Raw genomic sequence first — 22242 nt, 5'->3', positions numbered from 1 at the left:
GGTGATTCTTCCCACCATAGCTCATTTCATGTCATGACTTTCATGTCTTCCTGGAGTGCTGAGAGATTTTCTTTCAGGTACTTTTGGAAGACATTGAAAACTCACCAGATAAGACAATGGAACTTCTCTTTAGATGTCTCTCTCAGTAATGCAGGTTTAACGGCTTAAAGGCTGCTCATGAATGGCATAGACAAGGGACAGTGACATTGCCCTATCAAGCAGGAGAATGCCTTAGAGACTGACCATGTATACATATGATCAGTGGACAAGCCTCCTCTCCGCCGAAGCTAGGACCAAGGAGGGTCATGCAATAGCTGCTGATGACTCAGCAGATAGACCTATAGTCTCCCCCAACCCCCCCCCCTCCCCCTCCCTTAGCTCACGATGATGGGAAGGTTGCAGCAATCAAAAGAACTAATTAGTTTGAGTGGGATTCGAATCCCAGTCTGGCGTTCATCAGTCAAGGACCTTACCGCATCGATTCTGAATACTAAGCAACCAAGTGGAGATGCCCCATCACCATTTATACCTATTCGATAGCCATTCACATTTTGGACAATGAGATCAGTTCCTTCCATGTTTCTATTATATACTCCAGTTACGCAAGGTATCTGGACCTCTATGTTTTTAGCCTCAGCTTTGCTCCTTTGGATCTTAGCAATGGTCTTCCTCCATACATAGACGATGCTACTGGAACTGTTCTAGTTACAAAAATTTCTCATTTTCAATTTGCTAAAACCTCCTCCCCTCTTCTAAACATTAGTATACTTGTGAGAGTGAATTCCTTTGCCAGTATGTTAGCCCATATTGTGCCAGTACCATTATATCCGCGTTTCCCTAGTTCATGAAGGGTGGTGAATAAATTGACAAAAAATAAGTGATAAGGAAGATCTACTGAGTGAAATACACTTGTTTGTTATCTTTCATCAGATAAATCAGTAAGGGTAATGAATTTCAAGATATGGTTTCGCCTGCCTTCCTTTAATGACAAAATAAATTGAATCTTGAATTGGTACTGATTTTATATGGTATGGCAGAAAAGGAGCTCGTCTGAAGATCCAGGGCAAAACAAAAGAGGACATACCCCTTTGCTTTAGCTGTTCTAAACCTGTTAAAAAGTGGTGCACCCAGTTAACGATGCCACAGGGCCTGACCCTGTTGTTAGTACTTGTTTTCCAGACCATATGGTTGCTAGCTTGGGTTTCATTCCAGGTTATTTGGTGAAATTTTTTATATATTTAAGATTCACTTGGCTTGATCTTTTACCACTTCTTGGCAATGTCTGGTCTTCAGTTGTTGTTTTTAGCCATCTTTATAAGATTTGTTTTGAGAGCCATTCATCAGGCACACGGGTCTTGTGAACTAAACCAGAGTACTACATCACTGCTTGTTCATCCTGTTTGTTCCAGAATCCGTACGTGGAATCTGATCCTTCCAAGTGAGGCCCATAATTTTCTGTAAACAGAAAATATGAAAATGTTGCAGTTGGTTGCAGCTGTATTTGATGTTATCAATATATGGTACAGGTCTTTGCATCATAAACAAGGGATGATACATACTATTTTATATACTTAGATTTTGGTGGCTAGTCCATGGTGTATGTCCTGAAAGATCTTGGTCCTCAGCCTCCCTAAAGCATGTGAAACCTTATTTCATTTTCACTATTACAACATCGTTGGTTACAGTTGTGAATGAAACAATGCTACTAAGTTCCTGGTACAGTAGATGAAAGTCTATGTGTTGAAGATATAGTACATTGACTCCAGGATGTAGACAGAAATGGCATCATTATCAGCATATTGCAGGTCAATCAATTGGTGGATATTTTTATACGGTTTTCCAACCATTCGGTATTCTTTTTGTGCCCCATCTTCTCTGAGTTTTTCCTACAATTAAATCATCATTGAGGAGATGAACAGATTTATCAGAACAGTGGTGAGAAGGTCACCCTGCTTTACTGCCATATCCATCTGGAAAGATGAGGATTCCAATCCACCAATACAAACTTTTGCTTCCATGCTGAAATGAAACAGCTGAAACACTGTACTGTATTTTGAGAAATTGTGCTATGACTTCGTCTTATGCTAGTGTACCATAAGAACTCTTGGGACGTTGGCATCAATGACTTTAGATGTCAGGATGCCAGAAAACTTCAAATAAATCAATCAATCAATTCTGGGGCTCTATTTCAAAGTTCTTGATAAGATCAATAAAGACTGTGTAAAAAATCTGTATTTTGCTTTCGGGATTTTTCATGTAATTGCTTCAGAATTTGAATCATGTTGATGGTCCATCTTTACTTGTAGATCCAACACTGAGTCCGTGGTAACAGGAATATGAACATATCTTTATTTAAGGGCGAGAGCATAATTATAGCTAGTATTTTACCTGCTGTGGAAAGAATGGAAATACTTTAGCTTTTTTTTTTTTTTTTTTTTGCAGTCATAGGTAATTATTATGGAGTCCATCCAGGATTATAGTATTTGAATCCCCCGCCAGAGTGCACAGATGATTATGCTGTCAGCTTTGCAACTTTTACCTTTTCTAGTGTTGTATTTTGTTTAACACTATGTACATTTTTGGAAGCTCATTAAGCTTTTGCATGAGTGGTAACTCGGTTAAAGCATTGATAACCAAACTCATCAGTGGCTTTACAATGGTCATTGTAGCATTGAAATATTTTGCCTTGCACTTAAGAATCTCAGTTCTTTCATTGAGCATGGGTGTCCCATCAAGTATGCTGTTTGGAGATATTGGGCTTTTCTTTGACCAATAGATAAGCCTAAATTTGATGGCATTATAAAAGTTCTGCATGCTGTTTTGGTTGGCAATGACTTCATTTTCCTTAGCTCTTTCAACCCAACAGCAAATAAGTTTGGCATCCAGAAGATCTATCCTAGGTTACTTTTGTTTTGATGTGTGATAAGTCATCATTTATCCTGTCTATTCACAAGGGGTTCATACACCCTTCTCTTCCCTCCTGAAATTAATCAAAATCTCAAGGGACATTAGAATTATTTCTACTTGAAAAGAAAAATCGGGATACTCTTTAAAACTAAGACTTGTGGTGCTTATATGCCGATCTACCTCTAGAAAAGGCCATGGACTAGACTTATTCATCTTGACTAGATCCAGTTTTTATTGAAAATGGAATTTTCTGGAAATTCCTTGTGTTATTAAGAACACTGCTGCTATCTAGGTGGCTGTTTATTAGCAAAAGCTTACGAAGGGCTGATTGAAAAAGCAATTTTGAAAATGTTTTAGAGAGAAGCACTAATAATATTACTGTATATGCTGCAAAGGGCAAATTTGTCTCAAATGCCTTCTTTTTTACTATTAATCCTTAACATTTGATTATTTAAACTATACTCTATTTTTATATTTCCAACATCAATATGTTTATGATTATTGACAGCATTATTATTTCAGGTTTTTGGTGTGAGATGCTTGGTGTTGGTGACTTTTATTATGAGTTAGGAGTGCAAATTGTTGAGTTGTGTGTGGCTACAAGCCATCGTAACGGTGGAGTTCTATCTCTCGAAGAGGTCTTGAGGAGACTTAATCACAGGCGACGCCAGGATAATCAAATTTCAGGGTTAGTTGTTCAGCCGTATTGTTTCTGTACAATTATTTAAATTTTGATGAAATATTCATTTACACAATTCCAAGTTACTTTTGTCTTTATGTTAGGACGTTTTCATACTTTTTACTTCAGTTGCAACCATTAGAAAAGTAACTATAATTAGTGATTTAATAATGAGAAGAATCCTTCACATTTTATTTGTTCAGAGACATATTGCAACCCTTACAATCCTACTTTGTGCAAACACTGGAGTTTTTATAATAGAATGTGTTGTTTCTATGCTCATCTAATGTTCATATTGCTTCTCTGTGGACGCTCGGTTTTATGGAATTTGACTACGAAAACTTAAAAATTTTCACGTTTTCTTTGCTTTCAATAGTCTTATGTGCCTAGGGAAATAATGAGACAATCCAAGAAGTTAGTGAAAACCCCAAGCCACAGGTCCTTATGTCCTTTGTTGAAATGATTCCTTATCCTATTGCTACAAGTTAGTTACAGGTTCAAAGACCGATCATGAATGGCAGCGATAAGGTACAGTGACATTGTCCTATCAAGCAGGACAATGCCCTAGAGACTGACCACCCAAGCGAGGACCAAAGAGAGCCAGGTAATGGCTGTTGATGACTCAGCAGATAGACCTATAGGCTCCCCCAAACCCCCAACCTTAGCTCACAAGGATGGTAAGGTTGCATTGACCAAAGGCACTAATGAGTTTGAGCGGGACTCGAATCCCAGTCTGGCAATCACCAGGCAAGGACGCTAGCACCAGGCCAAATTATATTATAAATTCTGTTTATTTCTGTGAACCCTCACAGATGTTCATATTGCTGACTCCCACACTGATGATGGTGGGTTGCCAGTGAAGGAGAGAGATAAATCGTTTATAGCTATGAAATGAAAAATAATGAACACTCTAGACTCACGTGCACTTTGAATTATTGGTACAGTAACAAACTATCTCAAACTCCATTTTGAAATATGTGACTTCAAATTATTTCCTAATTAACTATTTGTATAACCGCAACACCATGTAACCATGAAGAAAGATTTGAATTAACTTAACCCAGAAATTTTATTATTAAACCACATTGCCAGCAGCCCTTATAGGACCTAAACCAGCGACCTTGATGAACAAATCCAGATTCTTTAGGGTATTGTTTAGAGAAAATCTACTTTGTATGCCATTGGGCTGCCGCCAAAACATCTTCCTAGAAAAAATCTGCAGAAATTAAGGAATATAGCTATACTTATAATATCATAAACCCTAACTTCCAAAGGCGTCCATTAAACTTGGATTAATTTTTTATGAACCTCGATAGCCAAACTTTTAACAAGACAAAACATTACTTTTTTGGACATAGGACAATTTGGAATTCTAATCACCCAAAATTAATTAAGAATGCTATCTCTAAATGTAATATTTTGGTTCAAATGGTACTGAACGGATCTTACTTGACAAAAAATCTATTTTCTGATGTAATTCTCAAATCCTTTTCCATAGAAGGTTTTTGAAAAAATTGCGACAAACTCTTAGTCTTGAAATCATTTTTAGCCTTGAAAATTAGACAAAAGAGATATCATTATTTTATTATCCCCAAAGCCTAATTAGAAGATAGTAACTGTAGTTCACTCTTGCACTTAGCTGAAACCAACACCCCTCGAATATAGTTTTAGCTGTAAAACCTTTAACTGAAGTATTTTTCAAAGGCTTACAACTTGACAAACCTTTTAAAGATTGTAAAACTTCATTCAATTCTAAGAAACAAATATACTGTACATGGCTTTTAGATGTCTTTTGATACTAAACGCCTCTATTAAAACCTGTATAATGCCTAAAATAGATAGATCTAATCCCAGATGCCTGAATACAGAGTGAAGTATGAATCTATATCCCTTAATGGCTGAAATTGAGAGTTTCTTTTCACTAAAAAATAGGAAGCATGAAAATAAACAATTTATCCAAAGTATTTTAAGTCATTTATACAAAATTTGGGAAACGCCGAAGAAAGAATCGTCAAGTTAATGTAAAGAAGACAGATATTTGCTTTAAAGGATGGAAATGGAAATATTACTAACAATAAAGGTGGAGTTATAAAAATTGCAGAGGATTTCTATATAATTCTATACAATAGTGATATAAAAAATAACTTTGCAAATATAAATAATGATACACATGAGTCAGTACCAAAAGTAACAGTAGAAGGAAGTAAAGAAATATTAAAAGGCAGGAAAAGTGGAAAAGCAGCTGGAGAAAATGGTCTAAGAATTGATTTAATAATAGATGCAGGAGATTTCATAATAGTAAAATTCACCGAACTTTACACAAAATGTCTGCAAGAATGCTCTATGCCTACAACTTGGAAAACCTTATCATTATACTAATTCACAAAAAGAGAGACCCTAAGACGTGAATAATTACTGACCAGTAAGTTTACTCTCTGTAATAAACAAAATATTTACTAAGATCATATTAGGCCAATTAGAAAGACAGCTAGACTTTAGTCGACCAAGAGAGCAAGCATGTAATTAACCAGCTAATAGAAAAGTCAGCTAAGTATCACAAACCACTATGTATGGCATTTATAGACTATGAAAAAGCTTTGGATTCTGTCAAAACTTCAGTAGAAATGAAAGCACTTCAAAGAAAAAGAATAAATGTGTCTTTATGGTAGAACACTTGAAGATATATATACGGGAAGTTCAGGATTCCTAAAACTATATAAAGATAATGAGAAATTCTGATTGAGAAAGGAGTGACAGGAATACCCCATCTCTCTTAAATTACTAACATTGTGCTTAGGAAAAGTTTTTCATAGTTTAGATTGGGAAAATGTAAGAATTACCATTAATGGGGAATATCCAAATAACTTTAGATCTTCAGATGACAAAGTTCTATTTAGTGAATCATTGGAGGAATTACAAAAGATGATAGAAGATATGAATAGAGAAAGCAGAAATGTAGGACTGGAAATGAATGTGAGTAAAATTAAGATAATGTTCAATGAAAATGCAGACACTAAATAACGGTTTTTAACGATCCTCTAGAGATTATTAAAAAATATACATACTTAGGACAGTCAGTAAGTGTTTCACCAAGACATGGGACCAAAATTAAATGAAGGGTAAGCATGATATGGAGAGCTATTGGTAAACAAAATGAGTTTATGTAAAGTAAAATGTCACTTTTTCTAAAAAGAAAAGTATTTAATCAGGTCGTTCTACCAGTATTAACTTATTCATCAAAAGCTTGGAGTCGTATTAATTCCTTTAAAACGTTAGCTAGTTACAACTCAAAGAGAAATAGAAAGAATAATGATGGAAGTAACACTAGGAGACCAAGAGATAGAAAAAGAGCAACATGAACACGAGAGGAAAGGAACGGGTAAGAAAAAGAAATGGACATGGGCAGGACATATAATAAGAAGGCCAGATAATAGATTGATATTAACAATAATAGAATGGCTCCCTAGAGATTGCAAGCGAAGCAAGGGAAGGAAGAGGTGATGGTGGATTGATGAGCTAAGAAAATTTACTGGTATAGACTGGCATAAAGAGACCGTAAATAGACACATGTGGAAGATTATGTCTGAGGCCTTTGTCCTGTAGTGGAACAGTTATAGCTGATGATAATGAGATTTTGAACCAGTCAAAATAAACATAATGTTGTCTTAGCTACAGATTATTGGTAAGTATATTTTTGAGCATATAAAATATCTATAGAGCTGCATATTCTTTAGTTTCTGAGAAAACAGTCCATAGTCTCCATTTGATGCATGTAGCACAAATGGGATTGTATGAATCACCTGTGAAACTAGTTGTCTGAATGATTGGTTGGTACGGCAACCTCCTTGGACATTCCAGTAAAGGAGGACACAGCTGTGTGGGCCATTCCATTTGTGGTCAGAACTGAGTTACCAATGTCATCCTGGTGTAATATAAATTCTAAACTAGTTTGTCACCTTTTGAATCATGACGAACAGAGGAAGTGAGCAAAGATCCAAATTGGATTAATCTTGTAACAGGGCATCTATCTTCACTACTAAAGGATCCAGGCCCCAGAACTGGGGAACAAAATATATATTTTTTGTTCAGCGATGTTGCATACATGTCTATGTTTGGTCCACCCTACCATTGCCAAATGACTAGAAACTGATAGATGTAGAGAGCATTCATTTTGATAAAACTGACTTTTCCTTCTTAACGTATCTGTTAAGATGTTTGAATTTCCTGGAATAAACTGAGGGAGAAAGTTTAATCCTCCCCTATATATCCAAGTCAATATCATCTCCGTTATCCGGTACAAGGATCTAGACCTTGTCTCCCTCATAGTACTGGATGTAGGCCAGTGCCTTCCTTTTGTTCAAAAACACTCCCACGGTCTTCCCTACATGCAGTGTCTTGAATATTGCTAGAAAAAGTCAGCATTTATTATGAATAGTTGACTCTAGCAATGCTCATTTCCCTGCCAGATATAAAAAAATCATTGTTGCTTCCCATCCTTCATGTGAATCATTTGTGAATAGAGAAAGATCCTTGATTTTCATTTCCAAGGAAACTCATTGGGATGGTCATTTGCAGTCGTCTCACTAACTCGGTTGAAATTTGTTTTCACAGGAATTAAGGTTGTGTCTAGGTCAGTGATTCTCTTTCAATGCAGATTAAGATGAAACTGGATAATCATCAACTTTGAGCATCCCATAGGAATGAATTACTCATAAGAAAGTCATGGACCATAGAAGTCTCATTCATTTCCAAAGTGACATAAACTTCAACCTTCTGAACTTATTCACCAATAGAAAAAAAAAATGAATTTTATTCTATGATGCAGAAATAAAGAGAAAAGTAAATGTTGCTATTATCATTCCCAGAAATATATAATCTTCTAAGTTGAAGCCAGAAAGGACTTCCTAAATTAACCAGGTCCCAATTTGTTCCATTAACCTGAGTAACCACACTTGCTGATTCCGAATCCAATCATCCAGGTATAAAAGAACTATTAGCCCTAACACCTTTATCTTTTAGAAATATGGAAAGGGAAAACTAAAGTGACCATCCTGAGATCAAAACATATGTGCTTTAATTGCTAAATCTTTTACTCGATGGCAAAACTGAGGTATTTTTGAAATTGACATGAATAGGATATACACTACAGTATCAGCAAGTGGCATATTAGATAGGAACAAAGGTGTTTTGTTGTAATACGTTACTTACTGTACTGTACCGTATCCTTACTATGTACAGTATGTATTACACTTACTGAAGTGTGTTCATTTATTGATACAATACTTCTCTTGTTGTATAATCACATAAAAACAATATTAGGCAGCACGTAGCGTGTTGGTTGACCGTGGATAGGCAATTGTCAGTGAGTTTTTAGGTTAGGAGTTAACCCTAGGGCAGCAAGTATTCACAGATTATCGCTTTTCGCACCTGTCCCTATTACCTAATCCCCACAAAAAGCGAGGGCTGACTGTATATTCCTTCGTAATGAAATCATTAACTTTTCCCTGGCATATGATACAAAGAGAATGAGGGTCATTTTTGGGCTCAAGCCATGGCATCCTGATGGAAGGTTCCTTTTTGGTAGCTTCCTTGGGTAAATAACTACTAAGATATTCCCAGAGAATTTAACCGCAGGTTATCACAGATTTCTAACTTCTGGAGCGAGTATCCTAAAGGTTTCCCTTTTAAGACATCGTATATCAACAGGGGACGCATGTATTAACGCGCCACATAGCTATCTACACCCCGAACAGAGTTAATGCTTCGGTGTGTAAGGGCGGAGAATAGCTGGGAGCCGTTCCACAGCTAATCTTGTCCGTGGCTACTTTTGGTACTCGAGACGTAAACAAACGGGCGCCATTGCTAAATGACGTCACGTCCGTCTTCATCCTTTGCATAGTAGCTCGCCTTACTTAGACGGATTTTCCCTGTGCTTACTTTATCGACTTGCATCTTTATCATGTCGCTACCTTCGGCCTCACCTTCTTCTGGAAAGTTGAGTACAAGGTTCCAGTATTGTTTAGTTAAGCTCTGACCGTAAAGTAAATTTCACTTTTCGAGATATTTGATGTTTTGTGGCAGAGCTGTGCCTCAACCGGACCCGCCATTTTATGGCGTCGTTGTTGTTCTGCATGCCTTATTTAGTTAGCCTCAACAACGCTTCCGGCCTTATTTACTAATCGATACTATTAGTTTATTTAGTCTTCATAGCTAGGACCTTTTATATCGTGTTTTGACGCTTTTTTACCGGTCATCGATTGACCCCATACTAGTTGGCTACTATAGCCCCCAGGCCAGAGCGCCTATATCAGTGTTCATGCATGATAATTATCAGTGATCCTAGGCTTATTTATGAAGATAGTGGCATTATTTTACAATACTATTGACTGTGATGCAAGTGTTTTCGCCTTCAGGGACCATATAGGGGATAGGTTAGTTAGTGTGCCTTTCTAACCTAACCTACATGTAGGACCCCTATATGCTTCCTTCATCCCCCTGCCCTGGGGCATTCCCTCTGTGTAGCCTTGCTCCCCCTACCACGTAAGGGGATCAAGCTGTTATCAGAGTATTTTATCGCCTCTCTGTCCTCCCTAAGGGAATGATCCCCCCTTAGGGTTGCGCCTGAGAGTGAGGAACGGCTAGTCCTTCCTCTATTGCTAGGGCTAGGTCTACGACTTTCCTGCAATAGCGATATGTCTTCAATCCTTCCTAGTTCAGGATGTACATCCCTGCTCTAGGTTAGGTTTTGGAGGGGTTAATTCTGTTCCTTGCTGAAACTATACCCATGCACCGTTTTCAGTCAAGCTGCTTTACCTTAGGCTAGGGAGTGTCCTCCCTTCCTTAGTGGCCGCTCTGGTACAGAACCCCCTCCATGGAAGACCCTTCTCTTCTCCCCTCCCCACCTATCTCTTGTATGGCCTCCTAGCCTATACTTAGGTTAGTCTATACCCATCTGTCCCCTGTCCTACAACTCCTCCTTAGGGTGGAGTGATAGGGCTACCTTGAGCTTTTGTGTGCAGTCCGCTCTGGTACATATACCCTTCATAGTGACCTATGGGGTTAGCCACTGGATGTGTTCTGTATGCAGGGGTCTCTCCCCCCCCCCCTGGGTGTCCCCTAGCCCTCCCTTGGGCTACCTTAGCTCCCGGTCCTCTGCGGCCCCTGCTTCTGGGTGATAGAGTCAGCCTCTATCATGGGTACACCCACTCAGGGGGGATGTCTGGGAGTCCATGACCGGACCCCTACATCCCCCCTTCTGTCTCTTTCACTATCCGGGTGCCGGTCCCTTGCCGCCTCCACTGTCGGTGATACCCACCTCCTACCTTGGTGACTCATTCCATATCCCCTCGGCCGCCAGTCCTCCGTGTGCCGGGGGACTGCCGCCTGCCGCCGGCTTCCAGCCGATGGCTCTCCCTCCTTCCTCATAGCTTGGTCGTCCGCCCGCCCGCCGGCCCCTGTAGTGCCGGCATCCACTGCCGGCAGTCCGGTTCTGCTATAACCATCCTTGTTCCTGTCACCAAACCGGCAACCTCCGGCTGCCGGAGCCGCCGCTCCCTCTGCCGGCGTGCCGCCGCTGTGGCGGCGGCCGCCACCCTGGTATTACTCTTGACTTTTATATTGTCTGTCCTAATGCCAGAAACTCTGCTGGAGCGGCCTCCAGCGTGCCGGCGGTCTGCCGGAACCCTCCGGAGGCGTCAAGGCGACTTGCACCCCCTTCTACTAGCTATCATCTGATATTGATAGCCCTACACTGCAACCAGATGGCTTGTTTACGTAAATGGATCAGTATCTTATTACTGCTCTATTGGTAATCATGCTGTCTTCTTGCATTTACAGATTTCCAGCATGCTGCGTGTATCCTAGCGTGGCTGGTTGCCGGAAGCCGTTACCCTATGGGATCTTTTAGTCCCCTAATCTGGAACTGAGTGACCTCAGTCCCAACCTTATATCCTTGACAATTCCCATAGAATTCTATCTGCCCTATGGACTTCTACTGGAATTCTATCCTGTGCCTTCGGTCACCTCGGATTGTCCAAGGATGAAGGTTACGGTAACCAGCCGGGCGGGATGCACGGAGTATGTTCCTACTCTATCTCACCCTTCCTCTGTGCATCACACCCTTTATCAAGTTAAAATTAATGATTAATATTAACTTAGTTTTAGAGCCATTCTTATGACTCCCCCCATACTCATTTTCTCTTTCTTCCACAGGAGGAGCAGATGAAGTGTGACTACGACTTCTGCGCTGTGAAACGCCCGCACTTCTACGGGCATACGGCGTGTAGGACTCACGCCCCTTGTGCCAACAAGAAAGGGGATTTGAAGTTCTGGGACCCGCAGAACTGTACGGTCTGCCAGGCTCGCCTAGTCGATGCCTTCCATAATCCTCCCTCAGCGGAGGTCAGGGACACTTCTCGGGATAAGCTACGCAAGTGGGTGCGTGGCTTCCAAAAGAATGCCACTGGACCGTACCTGGCCACTGAAGAAATGAGGTCCCTTCTGTTCCCAAAGGCCTCCCCCGATTCTGTGGTGCCCAAAGAATTGATCCCCACTGTCCAAATTACGGTGGAACCAGACGTAGTCATGGCCCAGTCCATGCACGAGTGCCACCTGGATTCCGAGAACGACGAACACATGTCGGATATTTCGGAGGACACGGAGAAGACCCTTATGGCCCAAGGTGCGGAAGAGGAAGAGGACCAGGTGGAATACATCGAGTCGGAGCAAAAGGTCGCTCCTCCTTCCATCACCGCCCCTACTCCTACACCGACGGAAGTGTCTCTCCCGTCTACCTCCGCTACCCCGGAACCCATTCCATCCGCCCAAGAGATGTTCCGGATGATCAAGGCCATTATGGACGACAGGCTGAAAGAAAATCAAGAGTTCATCAGGTCCATGATGGGATCCAAAGAACCGAAGAAGATCTCGGTTAAGGATCTCCCTGCATGCTCACACGCCAACCCCTGGAGGTATGCTGAGCATATGGTTATCGCGACCGGCAGGATCTTTGTCAGCGATAAGATCGGCACGGTCCCCCTGGAAGATGTGGAGTTCTTCCCAAATTTCGAGGCCTACCCAGACTGTTACGTCCGGCTCCGTTCTGAACCTGCCTCTAAAGAAGAGACCGAACCCAAGGAGGAGATAGTGTTCGATCTCGCGAAGGCCCAGGCTATGCTAGCCAACACATTTAAAAGTAGGGGTTTTACCTGCTCTAAGCTTCCGGCCCTGAGCAAGAAGCACCCTACCTACGTCGCTCCCGACGATGCAGTCCTTCCTTTCATGGAAAAGGCCTTCGCTGCGTGCCTCAAGGCTGTGGAAGAAGGAAAACCCTGCCCTGCACTGGAGGAGTGTAGACCCTTCTCCATAGTGACTCCCCCCGACGCTCGACACTGGAAGGATATCCAGCATACTTTCGTGGTGGGAAAGCTAGATCCTGACGTAGCCGGACGTCAGTTCAACGAAGACCTCCCGAAACTCAACGACCACCTCCTTCGTCGGGAACAAGATACGAAGGAGAGGCTCACAGCATCCATGTCCCACCAGGTCCAACTTGACGTCATGGCTTGTGACACCAGAGTCCCAGACCACTACATGGTACTCGCCAAATCCCACATGGCAACCCTGGTGAAGGATTTGTACCACTTCATGAAGGCTCGGAGAGCCTGTCGTGAATTCGTGTTCTCAGGTGCCACTGTGAAACACGAACCCCGGAGGCTGATTTCCTCCAACATCTGGGGTAAACACCTCTTTCCCTCTGACCTCGTGAAAGAGATTACTGACAAAGCCGCCACGGAGAACAGGAACCTTCTCCACAAGTGGGGCATGTCAAAGAAGAGGAAATCCTCCCAGGACGACGGACCTCAACCTAAGAGGAAATCCTCCAAACAGAAACCCCAGCAACGTCAACAGAGACGACAGTTTCCGGGACCTGCTACTCCCCAAGTGGCAGCTCAGCCACAGCAGACCTTCCAGCTGGTCACCCAACCGGTCTTGTCACAGTCACCGGTTTTCACCCCTGCTTTCGAGCAACAGACGACTACCTTTCGTCCCAAAGGTAGAGGCTCAAGCAGAGGTGCAGGCAGAGACGCGTCTCGCCGTCCCTCCAGAGGCAGAGGAGGAAAGGGAGCTAGCGGCCGAGGCAGTAAGCCCTCGGGACAACAGAAGCAATGAAGTGCTTCCGGTGGGAGGAAGACTCCGCCAATTCCAGGATCGTTGGACCTTCAATCCCTGGGCACACAGCATCGTCAAGAAGGGTCTAGGCTGGAGTTGGACTCAACCACCCCCAACCTTCCAGCAATTCTTCCAACAATCAACCCCCCTTCTGGAAGAATATGTCCTAGATCTCTTGAACAAGAAGGTGATAAGGAAGGTAAAGTCCACCAGGTTCCAAGGGAGACTGTTTTGTGTCCCCAAGAAAGACTCCGACAAACTCAGAGTCATTCTGGACTTATCCCCCCTCAACAAGTTCATAGCGAACGACAAGTTCAAGATGCTGACTCTTCAACAGATAAGGACCCTTCTGCCTCGAGGTTCTTACACGGTCTCCATAGACCTGGCGGATGCCTACTGGCACGTTCCAATGAACCATCACGCTTCCTCCTACCTAGGATTTCGACTCCAAAGGAAAAGCTACGCCTTCAGGGCCATGCCCTTCGGCCTCAATGTGGCCCCTCGGATCTTCACAAAGCTGGCGGACGCCATAGTACAACAGCTCCGCCTCCGAGACGTCCAGGTGATGGCCTACCTCGACGATTGGCTAGTCTGGGCTCCATCGCCCGAGGATTGTTTAAAATCCTGCAGCAAAGTCACCCAGTACCTAGAACACCTGGGATTCAAGATAAACGTGAAGAAATCTCGCCTCTCTCCAGCTCAGAAGTTCCAATGGTTAGGAATCCAATGGAACCTTCAGTCACACCGCCTTTCCATCCCCCAGAAGAAAAGGAAGGAAATAGCAGGGTCTGTCAAGCGACTACTGAAATCCAAGCGGATCTCAAGACGCCAGCAGGAACGAGTTCTAGGCTCTCTACAGTTCGCCTCAGTAACAAACCCAGTGCTTCGTGCACAGCTAAAGGATGCCGCGGGAGTCTGGAGACGTTCCGCATCCATCGCTCGAAGAGACCTCAAGAGACGGCTCCCAAACAGACTTCGACTTCTCCTCAAGCCGTGGTCGGAAGCAAAGGCCCTGAAAAGGTCCATTCCTCTTCAACACCCACCTCCATCACTCAACATCCACACGGACGCTTCGCTGGAGGGTTGGGGAGGTCACTCCCACCAAAAACAGGCTCAAGGCACATGGTCTCCCCTGTTCAAGACGTTTCACATCAACATCTTGGAGGCCATGGCGGTCCTTCTAACTCTGAAGAAACTCTCCCCGCCTCCCTCGATCCATATTCGTCTAACCCTAGACAACTCGGTGGTAGTTCGATGTCTCAATCGCCAAGGCTCAAGATCGCCCCAGATGAATCAGGTGCTTCTTCCAATCTTCCGTCTGGCAGAGAAGAAGAAATGGCACCTGTCTGCAGTTCACCTACAAGGATTCCGCAACGTGACAGCGGATGCTCTATCTCGGACAAGCCCGATAGAGTCGGAATGGTCTCTAGACGCAAGATCATTCTCCTTCATCTCTCACCAAGTCCCAGAACTTCAGATCGATCTCTTCGCAACGAGCGACAACAATCAACTTCCTCGGTATGTGGCCCCGTACGAGGACCACAAGGCAGAAGCAGTGGATGCCATGTCACTGGACTGGAACAGATGGTCCAAGATCTACCTGTTCCCTCCCACCAACCTTCTGCTGAAAGTCCTCTCCAAGCTGAGAACCTTCAAAGGGACAGCGGCCCTAGTGGCTCCCAAGTGGCCCCGGAGCAACTGGTACCCCCTGGTCCTGGAGCTGCAGCCCAAGCTGATCCCTCTCCCGGGCCCAGTTCTCTCCCAACAAGTACAGAAGTCGACTGTCTTCGCTTCATCATCGAAAATCAAGGACCTTCATCTCACGATTTTCTCTCCCTAGCCGCAAAGAAGAGGTTTGGAATCTCGAAGAAAAGTCTAGACTTCCTCGAGGAATACAAGACCGAATCCACAAGACGGCAATACGAATCATCTTGGAGAAAATGGGTCTCTTTCGTCAAGGCAAAAAATCCTAAGGAAATCACCATTGATTTCTGCATGTCCTTCTTCATTCACCTTCATGGACATGGATTTGCAGCCAATACGATTTCGACTTGCAAATCGGCCTTGACTAGACCACTATTGTATGCCTTCCAAATTGATCTGTCCAGCGACATCTTCAATAAACTACCGAAAGCATGCGCTCGTCTACGCCCAGCACCCCCACCGAAACCGATCTCCTGGTCATTGGACAAGGTGCTCCATTTCGCCTCCAACTTGGATAATGATTCATGCCCTCTCAAGGATCTGACTCAGAAAGTTATATTTCTCTTTGCTCTTGCCTCAGGAGCCCGAGTCAGCGAAATAGTGGCATTGTCAAGAGAAGAGGGTCATATCCTGTTTACTGATTCAGGAGACATTACCCTCTCCCCGGATCCGACGTTTCTCGCCAAAAACGAATTACCCCCCAAAAGATGGGGCCCCTGGAGAATATGCCCCCTGAAGGAAGATGTCTCTCTATGCCCAGTAGAGAGCCTCAAGGTCTATCTTCGCAGAACTTCGAACTTTGGTGGAGGCCAACTCTTCAAAGGAGAAACATCGGGCAGCGACCTGTCACTGAAACAACTAAGAGCGAAAATCACCTACTTCATTCGCAGAGCGGATCCTGACAGTACACCCGCCGGTCACGATCCTAGAAAAGTTGCATCGTCTCTGAATTTCTTTCAGAGTATGGACTTCGAAAGCCTTAAAAGCTTCACAGGCTGGAAGTCCTCGCGTGTTTTCTTCAAACATTATGCGAAACAAGTGCACGAAGTCAAACATTTTGTGGTAGCCGCAGGTAGTGTTATGAAACCTGCACCTAACTCTGCATAGAACAGCGAGTTACTTGGGACTCTAACTCTTCGGGTGCCTATGTTGACCCTCGAGCGATACATAGTGATGTCGAAAACACTTAGTGCTTTCTTATAACTGTTCTTATCCCAGGTGAAATGTCATAGTCGTCACACAAGTGCCGCATGCCTAGAGCATGATGTGTTTTAATTAAAGACTGACGTTCCTCGAGAACGAGTGCCTACTAATAAATTTGAAATTCCCTTTCAGATTCAAGAGCAAGTCTTTATTACTATGTACATTATAATTTACTGTAAATTAACTTTACTTATTGCTGCAATTCATTTAATTTTTCTGCAATTGTGAAATAAAATTCCTATTTTATTACTTGTGCGTCTCAATCCGCTCCTACTTATACTATGAAATACATGCCTGTCATAGTTTTATTATCCCCTTCCCTATGGTTCATGGAGATACTAAGGTCCTAACCCTTAGTATATATTCACTCTTACAATGTAATATTCCAATACGAATACTTACTCTTCATACCCTAGAGACGAAACTAACCTTCTCAGCACACAGTGTCCAACCACCACTTGTCTGCCCTCCAGAATGTTCCGATATGAATGCCAACCATTCAGTCTCGTCTCCAAGTTCTTCAGGTTCTTCTAGCAAGGTGAATAGCCCTTCGATAACCACTTTGATCTCGGCATGGCCCGTGGGAACTTCACTGCCAAGGGGGGCAGGAAGATTCTTCCCTACGGTTCTTTTATTAAGATTACTATGCTACATTGTTCAAAGCCCTTGGCGCTTACCCAATAGGGGAAAATCTACCACGATACATTGATTCTCTGGTATTCTTCCATCAGGACGCCATGGCTTGAGCCCAAAAAACGGATTTTGAGCGAAGCGAAAAATCTATTTTTGGGTGAGATAGCCATGGCGTCCTGATGGACCCTCCCTGCTACTTCGTCCAGTTTTTAGGTCCCACCCTGCTCTGCTGTATCATGGTGATCGGCAAGCAACTGGCTTCAGGATAAAGACGGACGTGACGTCATTTAGCAATGGCGCCCGTTTGTTTACGTCTCGAGTACCAAAAGTAGCCACGGACGAGATTAGCTGTGGAACGGCTCCCAGCTATTCTCCGCCCTTACACACCGAAGCATTAACTCTGTTCGGGGTGTAGATAGCTATGTGGCGCGTTAATACATGCGTCCCCTGTTGATATACGATGTCTTAAAAGGGAAACCTTTAGGATACTCGCTCCAGAAGTTAGAATTCTGTGATAACCTGCGGTTAAATTCTCTGGGAATATCTTAGTAGTTATTTACCCAAGGAAGCTACCAAAAAGGAACCTTCCATCAGGACGCCATGGCTATCTCACCCAAAAATAGATTTTTCGCTTCGCTCAAAATCCGTTTACCCAGCAATGAGATCCTTAAACAACACAAAATCACAATCTGGACCATGGGTGACTTGAGTTAGCACAACAGCGTAGCGATTAGATAATTGAAAGACAAATAGTATGTTTACGTATGTAGCACAGTAGTATTGCCCCTCACTGCCATATGATTTTAATATCTCATTATATGCATAGGGCTATTACAAGTAAAGAGAACAGGAAATTTTTCAGTTTTAGAGTGTATGTTGACAATTCAGCAAGCTTCAAGAGAGAAGCAATATAAGTAGTAGCACATGTAGCATTGGCTGCAAGGTTTTATTTTATATTTTAAGAAAATATCTCCTATCTTGTGCACTAATTCATTATGCTTTAAAGATAGGGATATACTTTGGATTTTGTTCAAAGGTTCTATTCATTTTGTCTGATATGTAAACTAGATTAATATCTAATTTTTCAGAGATGACATTGTACGTGCTGTAAAGAAACTACGAATTTTAGGGTCAGGAATGGAAGTTGTGGCCACTGGGTCATCACAGTTTATTTATTCAATTCCTGGTGAACTGTCCATGGACCATACAACTGTCCTTCAATTGGTAAGTACTTGTGGTCTTGCTAGATTGCAAATGGCTTTCTTTATGAATTATAATAGCTAGAAACTTATATAGTTGAAACCTAATTTTCTTTATTTGAATGCCAAAGAGGTACACTTCTCATATTAAATGATGCAATGATTCTACTCTAAACTTTGACAGAGAAGACATTGCATACTTAAATGCTGCTATTGGTGCTATTCTAAATTGTGCCTTACATTATTATTCATCAATTGCAGAGTATAGCATCATCTGCATATGCAACAAGCTTGTTTTCTAGGCCAAACCACATGTCATGTGTATATAGTATGAAAATTAATGGACCAAGAACACTACCCTGAGGAACACCATATATCACATTCCTATACTCACTATGGTGCCCATTAACAGTAACTCTGCAATCTATTGCTTGAAAATTCAATAATGATGCTAAGAAACGACCCACCCACTCCCAATTGTTTGAGTTTGAAAACAAGGGTCTCGTGATTAACACAGTCAAAGGCAGCACTAAAATCAAGGCCAATCATACGAACTTCCTGTCCACAATAAAATAATTTCTGTGCTGCATTGGAGATTATAAGAAGGGCATGACATGCTCCAAGGCCTTTACAAAAACCAAATTGCAAACTAGGGAACAAATGATTACCTTCAGCAAACTTATTAAGACGTTTTGCCACAAGACATTCAAAAACTTTAGATAATATGAGTTATAGAAATTGGGCAGTAATCAGTGGGACTTGAACTACCGCAAACACATTTACATAGTTGAGTAACATTACTAATTCTCTAACAAGTGCAACATTGGAGCTAAGAAATCTGCAGTCTTTATAAAAAACAAAGGAAAAATACCATTTGAGCCTACACTTCCATAATCATGAAGGTCCATCAAGAGAGCTCCAATGTCACGAGATTGAAAAGCTAAAGTAGTTAGTTTAGCCTCTGGAAAACAGGAATGGGGAAGAAGATCAAGTTTCTCACTAGTCTGCTTACTGTCAAACACATCAGCCAAAAGGGTTGCCTATTCCTTTGGACAGTGTGTGGCAGAGCCATCTGGTTTAACTAAAGGAGGAACTGTTGCATCTACACCAAAGAGTGCAGATTTAAGGGTAGTCAACCACTTATGTTCCTAGGTTGTACCAGAAAGGGTGTCTTTTATGGTTAAATTGTTCTGTATTTCTTTTTAGTTGAAGCATAAACTCTATGAACAAAAGCTCTAAGCTGAGAATAGCTACTCCAAGTCAAATCTTATCTGTTACCTTTCCAAAGATGATAGGCCTCTTGCTTCTCCAAATAAGCATGTCTACATTCATCATTAAACTATGGTTTGTCTTTCACTTGGTACCTTAGCACACAATAAGGGATATGCCTATCAATTATGTGACTAGCTTCTCTTTCAAAGGGACAACAGGATCAACACTTCAATACAACTGTGACTAATTCAAGCCCAAAAGATCACTCAAATTCCAATTTCAGTCTGCTTGAGATTCCATACAAATCTTACATGAGTATGATACATCAGGGACAGGCTGCTCAGTCTTCACTACTAAAGAAATCAAGGCATAATCAGATGTCCCAAATGGAGAACCAACCTTACTTTTTATAACACCAGGAGAGTCTGTGTATATGAGGTCCAAGCTTCACTTATGATTTGCTCACATTCTGATTCAGAGGCAAAGTTTAAAGCTCTTAAGCCATGGCGATCAGTAGGAGAAACAATTATGAGAAACTGTTTGCGACGTTTGTTTACATTGAATCAGCATGCTAGCCACCGCCGACTCCGTACCTATCAAAGATGGCGGTGGTCTTGGCGTATATGCTACCATTGCTCAACATGGGTCATGCGGCATCTAGTGATAGGATATCTATGCACACTACCGCTAGTTTAAGATGACACACCAGAGGTGCCTTTTCTTCAAGTTTTGTATAATACGTTTCTTTATCCTATTACTGCGAAAAATTACTTGTGTTCAATGGCGTATTAGACCATATTATTTCAAGCCTAAGGTCACATATGAAGTATTGATACATAGTGGAAAGTCAGGAGATTAATTTGACTGCTAACGCCATTTTGCTTAAGAGCTTAAACTGTGTGATCACTAATGGTAACATACTTTTAGTTGTTATATTGCACAAATTCAAGTGTCATGGAATCTTCATCTATAGTTTATAATATTTTATCCACCATAGCACCAGAGACCAGACAAGTTTTAATATTGTGTATTTAAAAATAATTTCATAGATAGCTTTGAATAAAATGTAAAAATAAAATTTAAAGTTACTTGAATTGGTTATATTTTTTTAATCCAAAATACAGTATATGAATTTTACTTTTCAGGCAGAGAAAACAGGGCACATGACCGTAGCTTCTGCTGGATCCAATCTTGGTTGGACCCATGAGAGAGTCAGTCGAAGTTTAGATCATTTGTTGCGTATAGGTGTCGCTTGGCGTGATGATCAAGATCGCCCAGCATCTTATTGGTTCCCAGCTTTTTTCCAACAATGTACATCTGCTGAGTGATGTCATATGAGTTCTTGGCTCATTCCTCTGATGGCTTTTCACAGAGGTATAAAAACTAAAATTATACATGTTTGTCCAGGCCATCTATAATACAGTAAATTGGATATTCAGTATTAATTAACGGATTTTGAGCGAAGCGAAAAATCTATTTTTGGGTGAGATAGCCATGGCGTCCTGATGGAAGGTTCCTGTTTGGTAGCTTCCTTGGGTATAAGACTACTAAGATATTCCCAGAGAATTTAACCACAGGTTATCACAGAATTCTAACTTCTGGAGCGAGTATCTCAAAGGTTTCCCTTTAAGACATCGTAATACAACAGGGGACACGCATGTCTGGTCGTGCCACATAGCTATCTCCACCCCGAACAGGGTTAACGCTTCGGTGTGTAAGGGCTGAGAATAGCTGGGAGCCGTTCCACAGCTAATCTCACTCGTGGCTACTACTGATACTCGAGACGTAAACAAACGGACGCCATTGCTCTAATGACGTCACGAGCGTCTTTATCCTGGCGCCAGTTGCTGCCCATCACCATGATACAATTGTGTAGGGTGGGAACAAACTGACGAAGTAGTAGGGAGGGTCCATCAGGACGCCATGGCTATCTCACCCAAAAATAGATTTTTCGCTTCGCTCAAAATCCGTTTTTTGGGCTCAAGCCATGGCGTCCTGATGGAAGAGTACCAGAGAATCAATGTATCGTGGTAGATTTTCCCCCAGAGTTAAGTGCCTAGGCATTGACAAAATAGCAAAGTAATCTTAGGTAAGAACCATAGGAACGAAGTATCCTGCCCCCCATTGGTAGGAAGTTCCCATGGGCTATGCCGACGTCAAAGTGGTATTGAAGGGCTATTCATCTTGACAGAAGAGCTTTTTTAAGAGCTTAGAGATGAAGCAGAATGTTTGATATTTGTATAGGAACATTCTGAGTAGGTCAGTGGTGGTTGGGCACTGTGTGTAGGGTTCATCTCCTGATTATCAGAAGTAAGTATTCGAGTAGGAACCTTACTGAGACAAGGTGAATATAATTTAAGAATAGACATCTTAAATTCTTCATGACCATAAGAAAGGAGGAATAAATAAAACTATGACAGTATGTATTTCATAGTAAGTAGGAGCTGAAAGAGACGCACAAGTAATAAAATAGAAATTTTATTTCACAATGCAGAAAATAAATAATTTACAGCAAAAAGTAAAGTTCATTTACAG

The 22242-nt window shown here is 42.0% G+C and overlaps 1 protein-coding gene across 1 annotated transcript in view; it reads left to right on the top strand.

Moving 5' to 3' along the window:
- lsn (vacuolar-sorting protein SNF8) overlaps window positions 1-21149 on the top strand; it is a 181521-nt gene extending 160372 nt beyond the window's left edge. The window contains exons 4-6 of the mRNA XM_068345969.1: window positions 3430-3595; window positions 18385-18520; window positions 20853-21149. Coding sequence (XP_068202070.1) covers window positions 3430-3595; window positions 18385-18520; window positions 20853-21035 — 485 coding nt within the window. The 3' untranslated portion in view covers window positions 21036-21149. The remainder of the gene's footprint in view (window positions 1-3429; window positions 3596-18384; window positions 18521-20852) is intronic.
- Window positions 21150-22242: the final 1093 nt, after the last annotated feature.

Source organism: Palaemon carinicauda, chromosome 22 (assembly GCF_036898095.1).
Source record: "Palaemon carinicauda isolate YSFRI2023 chromosome 22, ASM3689809v2, whole genome shotgun sequence".
Lineage (NCBI taxonomy): Eukaryota > Metazoa > Arthropoda > Malacostraca > Decapoda > Palaemonidae > Palaemon > Palaemon carinicauda.
The sequence above is the reverse complement of the archived record's forward strand: the minus strand, read 5'-3'. Positions and strand labels throughout refer to the sequence as shown.